General features: G+C 38.1%; 1 protein-coding gene across 2 annotated transcripts in view; it reads left to right on the forward strand.

Annotated features, from left to right (window-relative positions):
- The window catches only part of LOC149553656 (Rhodanese/Cell cycle control phosphatase superfamily protein), a 139,942-nt gene that overhangs the window by 72,971 nt on the left and 48,894 nt on the right, over positions 1-18,077 (forward strand). For both annotated transcript variants that reach the window (XM_089789055.1, XM_089789057.1), the window contains one exon: positions 9,521-9,624. In XM_089789055.1, the coding sequence (XP_089645181.1) occupies positions 9,521-9,624 (104 nt within the window). The remainder of the gene's footprint in view (positions 1-9,520; positions 9,625-18,077) is intronic.

Below are 18,077 nucleotides of genomic sequence, written 5' to 3' on the forward strand. Positions count from 1 at the left end.
ATGAGTTGGTCTGCTTGCGATTTTCAATACCACCTCATTGCTCTGATGATAACAGTAATGACCGCTAACTAACACTCTGTCGGTTGACACTACTACCTTTAGTTAATCTTAGAAAAACTTTACCTGTATACGTGTGATAAATGACTTACTTTTGAATGTTGTCTACGACTATGATGAACACTATGCAAGCTCAACGTTTGGTGATGAGTGAAGCCTTCGATGAGTTGTTGGGGCTACATCCAGCTTTTCCACTATCTCAAGGGGTTTTATCCTCAAGAGTAACCGGTCACATTTAAGCAACCTTTTGTATTTTGAACAATATCATATTTTTCATGTTGTCAGTCTGAAGGAAGCTCATTGCTTTTATAACCTCGATATGAGGGGAAGTACAAACAACTAGGCATCGTGGGATAAAAGCCATTTTCATCTTTTAGTCACTTAAGTTACTTTTGTTATAAAATGACTTTAAGTCATAAAGTAATTGTATAAATCCACTTCATAAAATAAAGTGACTTAACTATAGAAAAGCTCTTCAACTTAAATATTTCCCCAACAAAACCAAATAAACTCCTGTGACTGGCTCGCATCCTCAAGATTAATGCCATTAGCCTATCTGGATGGAAAGATAGACCAACAAGGCACTAGTAAGGTCGAGCGGGGAGAAGGGGACATGACAGTCCTTCCCGCTCGGGATTGCTTACCCTCAAGCAATCTCAGTGCCGAATGCTACAAAATTGACTCGTCGTCCCAAGTGGCATCTTCATATGGGAAAACTTTTCAGCGAACTAAATGCTCCCTGATGCATCTATTACGTAACTTCCTCTCTCTTATCTCAATCACCTCGGCTGGAACCAAAATCAGTATCCCTTCCACATCAAGTGGGGGCAATCCAACAGAAGGCACTACATATTGACCAATCGCCTTCTTGAGGCAAGACATGTGAAAAGCATTTTGGATTCTACTGTCATCTGGCAAGTCCAGTTCATAAGCAACCTCTCCAATCCTCTTGGTAATGTGATAGGGTCCATAAAATGTAGGCTGAAGCTTTTCGGATCCACTCTTCTTCAAGGAGCTTTGCCTATAAGGTTGGAGACGAAGGTAAACCATGTCACCTATTTCAAAACTCCTCTGTCGTGTGGCGATCAGTGTAGATCTTCAATTGGTTTTGAGCCTGTAGGATGTTCTCCCAGAGAGATCTAAGAATGTTTCTCTTGTCCTGTAAGGCCAGATCTATGAACGATAGTGGTTCGTTGCCATAGAGAGCTCAAAACGGTGTTATCCAGATGGACATGTGGTAGGTGAAATTGTAGCAATACTCCCCTAAAGATAACCATTTAACCCAAGCTCTCTATTGGTTCGCTACATAGTTCCGGAAATAGCCCTCTACCCATTTGTTTACTATCTCAATCTACCCATCCATTTATGGGTGGTAACTCGTACTAGTGTCAATTCCGTACCTGCCAATCTGAATAATTCCTGCCAAAAAGTGTTGAGAATCCTTGTCGCTCACAATGGTCTGAGGTAGACCATATAGACGAAAAACCTCTCGAAATAACAACTAGGCTACCTGAGAGGCCGAATGAGCAAACTTAGTCAATATGTTCACAACCACAAAAATGGGATCTCTTCCCTGAACTCTTGGCAATCCTGTAATGAAGTCCATGGAGATACTCTCCCATTTCTGTGCCGGAATAGGAAGAGGCTGCAATAATCCAAATGGGAACTCGTGGTCCGACTTGTTTTGCTGACAAGTTTGGCATTCTCTAACATGCTGAAGGACATCGTCCTTGAGGCCCTTCCATGAAAACCTTTCTCTGACCTGCCTATAGGTTTTGAAGAAACCAAGGTGTCCGGCTGATGGTGCATCACGAAGAGTATTCAATTTTTTTACCTTGAGCTAAGACTCTGGCACGAGGTAGATTCTATCCTTATAAAAAAGCATATCATCGATTACCTTGTACCTGCAATCCTGGAGCTACCCATCCATGATCTGACTAGCTTGAGTATTCTTAGAATACTCAACCAGTAACTGAGACTTCCAATTTGCCGATATCTCTGAAATGATGCAACACTCTACTATTGAAGGTCTCCTAGAAAGCGCATCAACAACTATATTGTTCTCACCGTTAACATACTTGATATCAAAATCGTGGGCTTGAATCTTGTTGACCCACTTTTGCTGTCTTTCATTGAGATCCTTCTGTTCTAAGAAATATTGCAAATTGTTGTGGTCTGTCTTAACTGTGAACTTGCCACCCACCAAGCACTGTCTAAACTTGGTTAAGGCATGCATAATCGCTAGCATCTCCTTGTCATAGGTTGAATACAATCTCTCATTGTCCTTCAGCTTTCGAATCTCATATGCTATCGGGTGCTTGTCCTGGATTAGAACTGCGCCAATTCCGTTCCTCAAAGCATCACACTCTAAGACAAAAGGGCTAGAGAAGTCGAGAAGTGCTAGAACAGGGCATGTGCTCATCATTGTCTTAGGCCTATCAAAGACTACCTTTGCATCATCCATCCACCTGAATGCCCCTTTCCGTGTGAGATCGGTGAGGAGAGCTGCTATCTGAGAGAAGCCTCTAGCGAACCTCCTATAATAAGAGCAAAGATTGAGGAAACCTCTCAAATTTGATACATTCCTCGGAGGCAGCCAATCTAGGATTGCTTGTATCTTTTCTTGGTTTACCTTAAGCCCATCTGCATCGATCACGTGTCCAAGGTAAAGAATCTTAGTCAATCCGAACTCACACTTCGATTCCTTTGCAAACAAAGAATGCTTCTCCATAATGCTAAGTATCTCGTCTAGGTGTTGCAAATGCTCCTCCTAAGTCCTGCTACAAACCAAGATATCATCAAAGAACACCAACACGCTCTTGTGCGCAAGACACTTTATCAAAATATGGTTCATACAAGACTGAAATGTGGCCGGCGCATTGGTGAGCCCAAATGAGATTACCAAAAACTCAGTGTTCGTAGTGGCATCTGGAAGCTGTCTTATGCACGTCCTCCTCCCAAACACGTATTTGATGGTATCAAGAGCGAAGATCTATCTTCGAGAAATAGACTGCCCCATGAAGTTAATCTAATAACTCGTCAATGCGAGGAATAGGGTACCTATTCTTAATGGTCCTCTTGTTGAGAGCATGGTAATCAATACACATGCGAAGAGTACCATCCTTCTTCAAGAAAACTACTAAAGAAGCAAAAGGACTGGTGCTGGGTTTGATATGTCCCATGTCTAAGAGTTGCTTGATTGTCCTTTCTATTTCCTCTTTATAGTGCTTGGGGTGATGATAAGGAGTGGTAATGACGGGTTTGGTGCCCTCATCTAATTCAATGATATGCTCAAACCCTCTATTTGGAGGCTAAGTCACAAGATTTGCTGAATTTCACCCATGATGTTCGAATTTCAACGAATTTTTACCCTTTCCGAACTTCATCCAAATTTTATGATATTTAATATAATACTGTTATTAATAATAATATTATTTTATTTTGATATAATATTGAGTTATTTAATTTAATTATTGAGCAATGTCAAACTATTTTGACAATTTTGTGGATATATTTAATATTACTTATATTTATAAACAAATAAATTTATATAAGTTAAATTTAATGTTGATTTTTCTCCAAATTTTTACCCTTGCCGAATTTCATCCGAATTTTATGATCAACAAATTTGAATTCGAATTTGAACCTTGTAACTTAGTTTGGAGGAATACCTGGTGGTGTCTTAAAAAACCCTCTTGTGCTTATCAAGCACCAGCTGAATGTCACATTGAAATTGTTGTCCCGAACCTAATGTAGCCTTAGAGGAAATGAAATAGTGCGCTACCCACTCAATGTCATTAGGCCTCATAATAGCCTCCATCCTATGAGCTGAAATCACTCTGGGTTCACCCTCTGGCATGGCCTTGAGAATCACCTGTCGGCCATTTTGTAAGAATTCTAGCTGCATCTTACCATGATCAGTTGTGTACTTACCGACAGTCTGTAACCACTGCCTACCCAACATGGCATCCAACCCATCCACGTCAACAACATAAAAATCCACCTCTAGAAAATAGTCATCAAAGTGAATCGAAAGCCTTGACACTTTTCTTGTGCACCTTAATCTATTACCTCATGCTACACTAACTTCAAACGTAGGTATATCATCAACCTGTAACCTTCTCTTTGATACCCAGCATGTGCTTATGAAATAATGTGATGCACTTGTATCTAAAAGGCACACAATACGTTGCCTTCTAACTACGCCCTTCAAACAAAAGGGGTGACCCGTGGGATTGTTAGAAAGGGAAGCTATGATAGGGGACTATCTCGGAGTGGATTCCTTCTTCCTCTTTTTAGGAGATTGCTCCTCACTTCCTTCCTCATTGCTGCCATCAACATCGCTACCACCTTGCTGCTCATCCTCCTCTTCCGAAAGAACCTCGACATAATGTATTTTACCCTTGTCAAGGCATTTGTGATCCGGTGTCCACGGCTCCCCACAGGTGAAGCATAGCTTCTTCCTCCTTAGTTCATTCTGTGTCTCAAAGTCCAACCTAGGGGTGGAAGTCTTATGCTGATTCTTGTTCTTTTGGATTGAAGTAGACCCCTTATAAGGTTTCTTAGGAGGTTGTAGTATCGAAGAAGGTGAGTCCAGATCATCTGCATCTTAATAGCATCATCCAAGGTATCTGGTTTAAGGACCTTGACCAAACCTCTAAATTTGTCTTGTAAGCTCTTTGTGAACAACATTACTTTACGTTGTTCCATCATATCCGGAGCCATAACCGAGATCTGCGGAAACTCATCAATGAAGTCATCTAAAGATCCACGTTGTCACAACTGCGCCAAATCCTTGTAGTGGACCTCTATGTCCTTCCTGTCAAAATGAGTGATCAACTTAGAGTTGAAAGTCTCATAAGATGTAATGAGACTACGATCTTGGGTGACTAGTCCATGATGCCACCAATCATATGTTGCCAAATCTAGTAGCTTCTGTTTCCGACATGGGTTTGACTGTCAAGAATGTATTTAACTTGTGAATCCAAGCCCTAGCAAACATCTTACTGTTGCCATCAATATTGGGGAGAGATAACTTGTTCATGGCATGCTTCAAGTCTCTATTTTGTGCCCTAGGCCTCTTGTCTTGTTGTGTCCTCTTTGACTCCCTTTTTGATTCATGTATTGAATAAAGGTTAGATTCTGCTTAACCGGATCAGGGAACAGATCCCATTCATTGTACATAGCCATGACGTTATCTGGAAGTAAGCCTGCTACTGTAGGTTGGGCTACCTCTTCTTTGACATTATTCTCAATGAAAATGGGCATCAATGGCCTGTCGGTGTTTTGTGGGGGCCTTAGCAGCCCGGGGTGATCCTGCCACACCACCACCTCCATTATGATGACTTGGCTCTCTCCTGTGTGTTGGAGCTAGCTGCTGCATAACACCTGTAAACTGCTGAATTGTAGTAGCGATATTATTTTGCCCATCTCTAATAGCGCAAGGTTTCCCTCACTTCCTGTTCCTGTTTATTCTCATTGTGAGCCATTTGAGTGATCTGTTCAGCCTGCTCGACCTGTTCAACCTGTATGCTTGTCTCAAAGGTTAGCTCCTCATCAACTGTGAAACTGTCCTCAATATCAATCTGGTCTGAAGATCCTGCCTGTTCAGGTCAGATGTGACTAAAATTATATGGCTTCCTATTCATGCCTATCTAACATTTTTCTTGTTTTAACCAGCTTGCAATTCCAATAGTTTACCCACAAAGTTGGCAATTCTTGTGGCTCTAATACCACCGTAAGAAAGCAAACCTGTACAGCAATGGCAAATACTGATCGAACTCAATCTATGGTTAGAAGTGGTGACCAACGGTTTTACCTCAACATTTTTAACTCCTCCGCAATATAGTAGAATAACAATGTAATAACATGAATGATCAAAAACTCAGAATTTTAGTATGCTTTCAAACACAATCAATGGGATATTAAGTTACTCGAGTTACATTTCATGAGGGACATTTAGCAACAATACTCAGAAACGTCTACTCAGATTTGTACTTATAGACTTGACTTTTTACAAAATGAATACCAGATTAAGTAACAATGGTACCTGGTTGCCGTGAATGGCCTAGCTCTTCGTGCAGATCATGACATTGGATAGAGTTCGTTGCCAACCCGCTTAGTTTAGACTCCTGATGGCCTGTGTTAACATTCCCAATGCTCCCGATTGTGCTGGTGTCACATGGACCTTTTATTCCAGATTTGCTACCTGCAGTCTGTCTGTGATTTCCCTACATGAAATTCAGGCCTCTTATCTCCACTCTTTCTGCAGTGAGATTGTTTAATATTGACACCTTCGATTCCCCCACGTTATGAGTTGGTTTGCTTGCGATTTTCAATACCACCTCATTGCTCTGCTGATAACAGTAATGGCTGCTAACTAACACTCTGCCGGTTGACCTTGCTACCTTTAGTTAATCTTAGAAAAACTTTACTTGTATACGTGTGATAAATGACTTACTTTTGAATGTCGTCCACGGCTATGATGAACAATATGCAAGCTCCACGTTTGGTGATGAGTGAAGCCTTCGATGAGTTGCTGGGGCTACATCCAGCTTCTCCACTATCTCAAGGGGTTTCCTCCTCGAGTAATTGGTCACATTTAAGCAAGCTTTTGTATTTTGAACAATATCATATTTTTCATGGTGTCAATCTGAAGGAAGCTCATTGCTTTTATAACCTCTATAGGATGGGAAGTACAAACAACTAGGCAATGTGGGATAAAAGCCATTTTCATCTTTTAGTCACTTAAATTACTTTTGTTATAAAATGACTTTAAGTCATAAAGTAACTGTATAAATCCACTTTATAAAATAAAGTGACTTAACTATAGAAAAGCTCTTCAACTTAAATATTTCTCCAACGAAACCAAATAAACTCTTGTTATTGGCTGGCATCCTCAAGATTAATGTCGTTAACCTATCCGGATGGAACGATAGACCAACAAGGCACAAGTAAGGCCTAGCGTGGAGAAGGGAAATGACGATGTACTACAGTTACTTGCATCTAATGATCAACATGGGAAATGTGTTGTAAGAACTAGTGACCGAAGGTGAAGCGGGGATACAACAATTACGAAAACAAGAGCACATGATCAATGACAGTTTTCAGCAGCTGACATGTGAAATCATTGCTAAAAGTGGATAACTTACTGATGAGGAAGTCTTCATATTAGAATTGAAGAGAGTTATCAGTCTATAGCTTGAGGTGGAAAGCTTCGATTTCAGAGAAATTTATGCTCGCATAAGCTACAGATTCTCACTTTATGGTCTACAGAGAAAATTGAAAGAGTGTGGCAACATTACTTCAAAGAATGCGAATGTTATCTTTAAGTTGTCAGCTGTCGCACAAAGCATGACAGAACTGGATGTAGCAGTTGTATAGGATTTACCTTAATCCCTCCTGAAGCAAGCCTCTAATATAATACTTCAATATCATTATGGTCTTTTGGAATGTAAGATTCTGTTTCAAAAGCATTTTCTGTTACTATATGCTGAGCTATTTGATTTATAACCTATTGAGACGAACCTTGTAATTGCTTCCTTTGTCATGTAGTTTCCCTTTCAGATTCTTAATATGGCTCTCTTCCGCATTTTTCTAGAAATTTCAAGTACTATTAAATCACAATATAAAGCAGTTGGTTCCTGTATTGTAATTAATGTCTTCTCAGCTAAGGGAAACTGTATTCTTAGTGACTTTCTTGAGCCAGAGGATTTTAGGATCTTGTATACCATTTTGGTTAGCCTTCAGGTTGAACAACTTAGGAGAGGCTCTGAACTAGGAACTTCATCATCAAGACCTGTAGCCCTCTAGCATAGCTCTGTTTGTAATAGCAAGATTCCTTGGCTACGTTTGATTTTTGGAACTCCATACTTAGTTTATAGGTTGACTTTTTACGAACTGTACTGTTATTGAAATTTTATCAATTGTAACCATCTAGTTATTATTTATGCACTATGAAGTATGCATTATGCAATGAAATGCAATGCAATCAATGATGTGAACATAAACGACAAAATTTACAGTTAATAGGTTTAAAACACTATTTTATTTTCTCTCTATGTCTCTATGCTACAAGAATGGCCTTAAATCTGTAAAAAAGCAGTTTGCCTTTTTTGTCTAAAGTTTTTCACTTCTTAAAATCTGATTTATAAAAAAGAAACTATTACTTTTGGTTTGTTGATGCTGATAATACATTGAATATATTATAATATATAAATAATTGTTTTGGCACCACTTTATATTAGAGTATTCCATTTTAAGGCACAAAGATTGCTAAATTTACTTTTGATTATATTTAAGTTTCCTAAGATGTTAAATCACTGTAGAGAACTTTTGAACAGTTCTTGAAACTTCTGCTTTGCCGTTTCAAGTTAAGCTAAGAAATATAAATGCTCTAAAGCCATGCATTTATTGTCATAGTAAATCGATGTTGTATTAAACAAAGGAGATGAAAGCTCCTTAAATAGATGTACAACCATGATGTTTCTAAAAGAAATAATCATGAACTAAAGACAAAAAATAGAAACTACCTAATAGTCTATAGAAACTACCTAATAAACTAAAGACTAACTAAGATGATGATTAGACAAACATGACAATATTCGAACCCTCCCTTAATGGTCATTGTCTAACTACCCTATAGAAGACAATACATGTCTTGTGGTAATAAATTCTTTAAAACATTCTGTTGTTGATGAGATTTATGGCCTCACAAATCTCATACCTCTTAAATTTTATTTCAATATATGCTTTGCATTTTCATTATTTAAACAGTACTCAGTGCCTATATCGATTTTGACATGAAGTGTTGAATGTCCTAGGGTGAGCTTGAGGGTGGTACGTGATTATGCTCACAAATTTGTCTTGTTTTAGAAAGCAGGAAGTGACTTTTATTGCACAAATAAAAACTATGTTTGGTCTCTTCCTAAATAGTCTAGAATGCATAGCCTGTCTGATTGCATCTGCAATCAGCCTCTATTATAAACTTTCTAAGCAGCAACATTATTACATGAACCTAGGTTACCTTATACAGATTAAGCATTTGGCATGGAAAGAAGTCTAAAACTTAAAAGGTCAGGTTGCACCTCTTGTGTGAGCAATTATATCTAGTAAATCAAGCTAAAAATGTATTATTTCATGAGTATTTGTGGTTTGCATGCTGGATTGAAAATTGCTGTTTTACCTCTCTTCCTTCCTTCCTACTTTTCTGCTTCATTTTGTCGCAGTTGGGTTCATGCATGAATTTCCTTGTTCTTTTTACTATACATAAACTTGGAAGAAAAGAAGAGACAGTGTTTAGTCCAAACTATAATTGACTTCCTTGGTGGGGATTAAGTGCTGGTTTCTTAACGTTTGTTTTTTACTTATCAAATAAAATTGGGGCTTGAGCTCATATAGGACATTAAGTTTGTCAAAGATTAAATGTGCGGATTTATGATGAATTTTGTTTTGTCCTTCTCAGATAAACATTTCAGATCCATTGGCGACGATAGATAAAGAAAATACTGATATTTTAATGTATTGCACTGGGGGAATTCGGTGTGACGTTTACTCTGTTATCTTAAGGTAGTACTGCATCTAAAGATGATTTCTTTTTACTAGTGAGGCACTTTATTGAGTAAAGCTACCAGTACTGGTTATTACCGTATTCTCTTAAAAAGCAAGACTGCATGATTCTAAATAGTGTATTCAAGCTAATTTCCTCTAATTCAGAGTATAGGTTAGGAGTTATTATCACCATCTATGTGATTCTGCAAATAGCATCTTCATTTTGGTTGTCACATTGCATAAAAAAAGTTAAAATGATAATCATCAATTCATAGCATTAGAAAAGCTTGCTTTGTGTTTATTAGCTACCTTCAATTATATACTGCAACCATATTGTTTTTTCTGTTGGCTAAACGTGTTCTACAGTTAATAGACTGTTATCAAGAAATTCTTGAATGTACAACCAGAACCTCTCTTCATGATGCTTGTATTTTCTAACATGCTACGTTAACATAATGGCTAATGCCTAAGAAGACATTCCAAGTTTTTTTCATGTTTATTGCAAGGGTTTTTTCCCTAGTTTTTCCTGTCATACATGTGGTATCTTTTTTTCTTACCGACATTCAAAAATTGCTTTGGTATTTTCTTTAGCTGACTTTATCTAAGATGTAAGTTTATTTTAACTTTAATACTTAACAGAAGTTTATCAGCACTGCAGATAGGTACTCTTCTAAGTCAATGTCTTAGGTGATTGACATTTGAGCAAAATTGTGTATAAACATCATCTCCTTTAATTGTAGAATTGGCATAAGTTTTACTTTTAGTATGCTAATTGGTATTATCGTACATGCCATCTTAGGAACAAAATACAAGCAAGAGAGGGAAACAAAAATAGTACATTATTATTGGGAGAAACCTTATTACTAAAAATTCTTCATTTTCTATGTCAAAGGTTAGCTGCAACTAAACAATCTTATGAATGTTTAGTCTCGTGACCATGTGGGCTTCTACCTTGCAATGCTCCCTTTGAAATGAAGGCATCACTGATTATACTAACCATATTAGATGACTTCAGTTTGGCAGTATGATTTGTCACCTAGACTTATCCTTGACACCTGAAGTCGGTAAAATAAAAAAACATTGAAATATTGAGATTTTTTAAGGATTTAAAGCTCGCACAGTGCAGCCTTCCATAAATCAACTTCAAATACATCAAATATCTTAATCAATCACATGTGTACAAAAGCAGATTTTAGTTGAAGGAAATAACATTTTTGAATATATAAATTTAAAGTGTTCAAAACAAAAATTGCTATATAGAGTTATGAACTATGATAGATTGGCCCTTCTATCACTCAGCCCAACATTGCTAGCTCTATCTCTGGTTCTACACTTGTATATCAAACAACTTTGCGTTGGTGCTACCACCATACTAGCATTACATAAGTTCAAGGTTGACTCGGCAAACCAAAAGTGTAAATGTAATTCAATTACTAGAGATTTAATTGGGAAACCTCAAGCAAAAAAAATGTTGCTTTTTATACGGCATGACCCAAAATGATTTCTACTCTTTTCATGTTAAAGTCAAAGTGGTGCTTTTCTGTAAGCACCCCCTAGGAAAGTTGAGGGACAGCATTCCTTGGGTGCTCCTCCTTGTGGTAAAGGACAGGATAAAGGGGTAGGACTGTTGCCATAAGCCCAAATGGAGGCCTATGAGACTAAGAAGACCTCAATAGTGAATGTATTAGGTACAATACAAGTGACCCACTCAGATCTTGTTCAAATCAATTTAATAGTCTGTAATGAAGATTTAAAATCGAGTTATTATTTCAGGTGTAATTAAATAGTAAAATCCACAGTTTTTGTTGTGGAGATTGAAGTAATATTTCTATCCTCATTTTTGTTGGCAATGGGGTATTTGTTTCTTTTAATAATGTTGTATTACATTATTATCTCTTTGGCATTGCAATGTGGAGGTGCATTCCAACTGAGGTGCACTGGTCATGTTAGTAAATCAGATTAGTAGCATGTTAAGGGGTTTCACAATTGTGTTTAAGAGTAGCTGACTATTGATTGAATGAAAAATCCACAATATGATTATATTAATCAATAGGTTCATCAAACATTCTGGCAGAACTTTGGTATAATTTATTCCAGACTAATCATCTTATAGAAGAATGTGGCACAGTGATATGTCGATCTGCAACCAAACGATATGGACACAACTGGTTGTGACTGACTGACTTGACTTGTATGGGGCCATTGCAGCCTATGTACGGTGTTGTCAAACCCTATAAAGACCTTAAGGTGTGTATGATCTGAATCTCTGCTTTTCGCAAATTATAAAAAAAAAAAAATTGCTTGCATGATATAGAATCAAGAAAAGAAACATTCGATTATATTGAACTGCAAGTTTCTTATAGATCATTCAAACATTCAGCACTGCTTACATAGTGTGATGTACCCAAATTTTTAATGTGATAACTTAATTAAATTAATTAATTGGTCCAAAAATTTAAATAATATAATTAAAAAACCTTCTAATTAATTACTTTAATTAATAAATATGAGGACCAAAATTAATAAAATAAAAGTATTTGTATTTGGGGTTCCGATTGATTTATGTATATCTCGGCCACATCTTTTATTTTTGTTGTAGGTGTATGTGTTACCGTGTCGACACTTATTGTGTACCCTTGGGAGTTTCCTCCATAGGGGTTTTATAATTGGTGAGTAGGATGTATTTCTCATGTGACTTGAATTATTTTATTGTATTGTGAATTTTCCATTTTGGAAATGAAAGAACTTCCTATTTGGCTATTGCAGTTTCAATGAGATTAATCTCTCACCGTATTCTGATTTGTTTGTCTAGCTTGGGATATGGCAAATCTAAAGCACTCTCTTGGACTTACATTTTTGGCAACTAATACAATTGTGGCATCAACTGATTCTTAGCACCATCTCTCCTTTTTTCTTGTGCAGTATTATTTCAGTAATAATCCATTTGGTGATTTTCAACTTACCATATGCTGCACTGAAGTTGTGGGTTTTGTACCCCCTCCAACATTGCACAACCTGGCCATCGCACACCCTCCAACCTCTCCTCATGATACCGCACACTACCTCCCTTTCTTACCGTATGTCGTCCTCCAAGTCCGTCGTCCTCTAAGTCATCCATACACTGCTCATTGTCTCCCTCCACCGTACAACATCTCCAACAGTTACCCTAAAACATACGAAACTGTTCCTTCCCATGTTGCATGACTTCAAGACATTTGCCAACATTGAATCTTGACAATCACTTGTACAACAACATCACTCGACATCCACCTCCTCACGCACTGTACATCCTAGTAGCCCCTCTGTCTTTGTACACTGTATGGACCATACCCAATCCATACGCCCATCGTCTGTACTGAACGAATTACTGATTTGATTGTACGAATTTGAGTTGCCTATTGCCAATCTTCCCTTCAAGTTTGCAGTAGGTCAAGGGTGTAGAATGATGCCAATCAGGGACATTACAGTGGTATTAGAGCTAGTGATCTTACCTTCTTGTTGGGATAAATGAAAGATTTTGGGATTTCAATCCCACTATGGTGCCTAGTAGTGATGGATAGTGGTGGTCGGATGCACTACAAAAGATTTGCTAAGAGCTCAGCGATGGTATTGACATTCCTCTAGATATATTAGTAGTATGTTTGTGTAAGGTGGATTAATCACCCTCAAGATTTTTCAGAGAATCCTTTCTTCGATTAAGGATGCCTTGAGTCAACCAAGGTCATTGAGACACCATGACAAGGAAATTAAGTTGGTCGTTTAAGCATGTCTAACTGAGATCTTGAGAATATAACTCAAGCACGCAATGTTGATACCCTGACAAAGGTATTATACTTGATTATTGACAGCTTTGAGAGCCTTCATGACATAGATACAAACATAGACACAAACAAGTACACAAACATGGACATGGACACAAACACAAGCAGGGACATGAACGCGACCATGGACATAGACATGACCATGAGAATTCTGCAAATGTCAAAGTAAGTAACCTTATCTTAGATTTAGAGTTGCAAGACTTGATCGATGATATGTTTCTTAACTTCTTGGTTACAATTAAGGAATATCATGATACTAAGGTGAACCTTATGATTTCATGCATTGAAGAGATGAAGGAAATATCCCAATGTATCATATCAATGCTATGGGCTATTTGTAATTTAGAATGTGTCCCCTCTATTGTAGCATATACATTGGTCAATAATGTATTCAAGCATTGTGAAGAGAAACTAATGTTTCATTTGCACAAGTGAGAGAAGGTAGGCAAAGGAAATAAGAATGATGCACTACATGAGGGTGATGAAGGTATAATCATAGGACCGTTGCAATCACATGAGGACCTGCTAGATTTTGCTGCTACACAAATGCGTGGAGAACACTCAAGCCTATATGATGACTAGAAAGGTGAAGACATTTCTTGCATGACCACATTGGTCGATTAGGGAGACATAAGATTTGCCACTAATCCTTTTCATTGACCAAGCCTATAGTTGGTTGATTATGGAGTACTTCCTTGTGTGAAACATGCAGTGGAAGTGGTGATTGCTTTTCAAAAAGATTGGCAACTACATGGGACAAACAAGATGCAGATGAGCTTGGAGGTTCTAGACCATTCTTAGGGAGCAATTGAATGACATGATAAGATTGCAAGGAGTCCCGACATCAATATCTTTGAGGATGGGTGACAATGGGACATTTGGGAGAGGCTTTGTGATTCAAGAGATATTTTGAGGAATTGTTTGAGATTTGATCCTTCTTTGTCCGTGTCCATAGACACGTCGTTGTGGCCATGGTTGTGTCCATTTCGATGGCCATGTTCATGTCCATGTTTATGTCCATGTTCATGTCCATGTTTATGTCCATGTTCATGTCCATGTTTATGTCCATGTCTGTGTCCGTTTTTGTATCCGTATCCCTGTCCCTATCTGTGTCTGTGATCATGGTTGTGCATGTGTCTGTTCATGTTTGTGTCTATGTCTCCATCTTCTCTATATTTGTGTTCGTCTCTATATTCGTGGTTGTGTCTGTGTTCGGGTTCATGTTTGTGTCTATGGTTGTGTTTGTTCATATCTGTGTTTTTGTCTATGTTTATATATGCTATGCATTCGTATTTGTGTCTGTGGCTGTGTTATTGTCTTTGCATCTGTGTCCACTCCCATGTCGTGCTTGCATCTATTCTCGTGCACTCATCCACATTTACCTTTGCATCTGTGCTTGTGTCTATGTTGTATCTAGATTTGTGTCGGTCTCTATGGATGTGTCCGCATTTGTGGCCACATATGTGCCAGCGTCTGTGCCCATATTTGTGTTTGTGTTTGCATGTCTTATCCATATACACATACTTGGTCGTGTTTAGAGATATGTCTTGCTCGAAGGTGTGTCATGTTCTTGTTTGAAGGTGTGCGTTTCGTGCCCACACTAAATGTTTTCCTTCTTATACCGTACAACCCTTCCTGTCAATTTTTGTGGTCACTTCTTTCACATTGTATAGATTATCATCCAACAACTCTCGGTTAGTTTTTCCTTCGTACAATCTTCCATGGACATTGCACAACAACATGCAGTCCCATCATAGAGTATATTGGTATTAACATATGGAGTTTTTGGAATGGGAAGCCATTCGGGGATGAGTTATCAGGATACTAGAAAGAAATTAGTGAGCAACTGCTTGCCAATGCTGAGGTGGAATTTCAGAGGTGGTAATGTGTAGGCTGCATTAGGTACAACCTATAGGAAAGCATGGATAATGATCCAGAGTCACATAAACAAAATGATGGTTCTAGAACATTTCTTCCAAGATTTGGCAAAGATACTGACTCTGCAGATGCATGTTTGCAGTTGTGTGATTTTTGGTGCTTGCCCTCTAGTTAGGCATGAGCCCTATTTGACTACATTTGCTTTATGTAAACGACTTCCCTATAGAAGCAACTAGATGTACGTGCACAATGTTGAGCATGATAGCATTAAGGCTTTGGATCTGAGTGTCAATGTGGTTTATGTTTGGCTTTTATGGGATCTGGGTGACTAGGGATATGACAATGTAGCACAACCGAACTTTCATAGAAATGGTTATATCACAATGCTGTAACAAAAGTTTGATGGCATTTCACTCCTCTCATTTGCATAGTTGGTTTGGGATCTTGCAGCTGATGGCATTGGCCTAATGACAGATTGTTTGAGGACAAACAATATTTGGGCGACGATTTGTGATGTCCGCAAACTTGTAATGTAATAACCTAATTAAATTAATTAAATAATATGATAAAAGGACTTTTAATTAATTACTTTAATTAATAAATATGGGGCCCAGATCAATAAAATAAAAATATTTGGTTTTGGGGTCTTGATTCATTTATATATATCTCGGGCCCATCTTTTATTTTTGTCATAGGTGTATGTGTTGCCATGTCGACACTTATTGTGCACCCCAAGAGTTTCCTCCATAGGGGTATTTGTGGCCAGCGAGTAGGATGTATTTCTCTTGCGAATTGATTTATTTTATTGTACTACAAATTCTTGTTGGAATTTTCTTCGCCATTTTGAAAGTGAATGATCTTCCTTATTTGGCTATTATGGTTTCCTTGGGATTAATCTGTCACCCTATCATTCTCTATTTGTTAGGCAAATCTAAAGCACTCTCTTGTCCTTACATTTCTGGCAATTAATACAACTTGTGGCATCGTTTGATTCTTGGCACTATCTCTCTGTTGTTCTTGTGCAGTATTATTTCACTAATAATCCATTTGGTTATTTTTAACATACCATATTTTGTGCTGAAGTTGTGGGTTTTGTACCCCCTCCAGCATTTTGCCTCCACTATGCAATCTGGCTATCGCACACCCTCCAACCTCTCCTCATCATACCACGTCACCTATCTCTCTCACCGTATGTTGTCCACTAAGTACTTCGTACGCTGCTCACTATCTCCATCTACTGTATGACATCTCCAACAGCTACCCTCCAACATACATTCTTCTCTCCTTCCCATGTACGACTTTGAAACACGCGTTGATGGTGAATCTCAGCAACCACCATACGACAACATCACCTAAGGTTCACCTCCCTACTCACCCTACATCAAGGACGTCCCCTTAGACTTTGTACACTGTACAGACCATATGCTCATTGTCCATACCCTATGAGTTGCTGATTCGATTGTATGATTTTGACTAACACATCGCCATTCTTCCCTCCAAGCTTGCAGTAGGCTGAGGGCATACAACAATGCCAACCAGGAACATTAAACTCAAGTTCACTAGAAGCTACAAATTCTGGAACAAATTTATTTACAGAAAACTGACATAAATCTCTTCAAAACAACAGTTGGACATATAGAACATAAAGTCTCTTAACAACATTTGCTCAAGCCTACATTTTTCATAAAATGTACTATAGAGTTTGAACGAAAACAACAGAGGTGATTGGGGGGGGGGTTTCGTCCCTTTGGTGTGACATGCTTAACAATAACAATAATATTCAACACCGGAAAAAACATAACAGTGTCTTCTATATATACCTACTTAGGGTGGCTCATTGACTTGTAGAGAAAAGAAAGTAAACAATTTGATTTGTCCAAATTCTAGAAGTTGGTAAAAGATACAAAACAAAACAAAATCCAATCTTTTGCTGGCAGACAAAACTTGCACAATTGGCTGCATCTGTTTTTTCTTTAATCTTTTTGCAAGAAGGCAAAACTTGCAGAGTTGGGAGCAATATAATTTTTTCTCCGATCTTTTTGTAAAAGGATAAGACTGCACAATTGGCAGCCAAGACTGTTGTCCAGGCTAGGTGGCCCCATTTGACAGGTTCGTCACAGTCATCCCGTCCCTTGCCTGCTTGACTTCAAGTGGTTTCAAGTTGGGTGTTTGAAGATTTCAATTCCTTCCACAAAACAAAATCTAATCTTTTGCTGGCAGACAAAACTTGCACAATCGGCTGCATCTGTTTTTCCTTTAATCTTTTTGCAAGAAGGCAAAACTTGCAGAGTTGGGAGCAATCTAATTTTTTCTCCGATCTTTTTGTAAAAGGATAAGACTGCACAATTGGCAGCCAAGACTGTTGTCCAGGCTACGTGGCCCCATTTGACAGGTTCGTCACAGTCATCCTGTCCCTTGCCTGCTTGACTTCAAGTGGTTTCAAGTTGGGGTGTTTGAAGTTTTCAATTCCTTCCTAAGTTGCATCCTCTACTGGTAGTTCCTTCCACTTGATCAATCATTTTGGAATAACTTTGTTACATAATCTTAGTGGCTTTATCCTCCATTGTAGTGCCTTCCAACAAAGGTATTAGTGGGGCAAGTTGTGGTGGTAGCACTAGTGGCATCACATTGGTGGTCAAATTACAACTTGTTGATGTGCGTTTTATGATTGCACCAACATCAAAATAAAATACCAAGGTATCTTATCCTCACTTTAAAAAATCATTTATATGCTCAGATTGCAAAATAAGCGACTCCAAGGTTCTTTTCTGT

This window comes from Cupressus sempervirens, chromosome 6 (assembly GCF_028749045.1).
Source record: "Cupressus sempervirens isolate cs-2001-9-10 chromosome 6, ASM2874904v1, whole genome shotgun sequence".
Taxonomy (NCBI): Eukaryota; Viridiplantae; Streptophyta; class Pinopsida; order Cupressales; family Cupressaceae; genus Cupressus; species Cupressus sempervirens.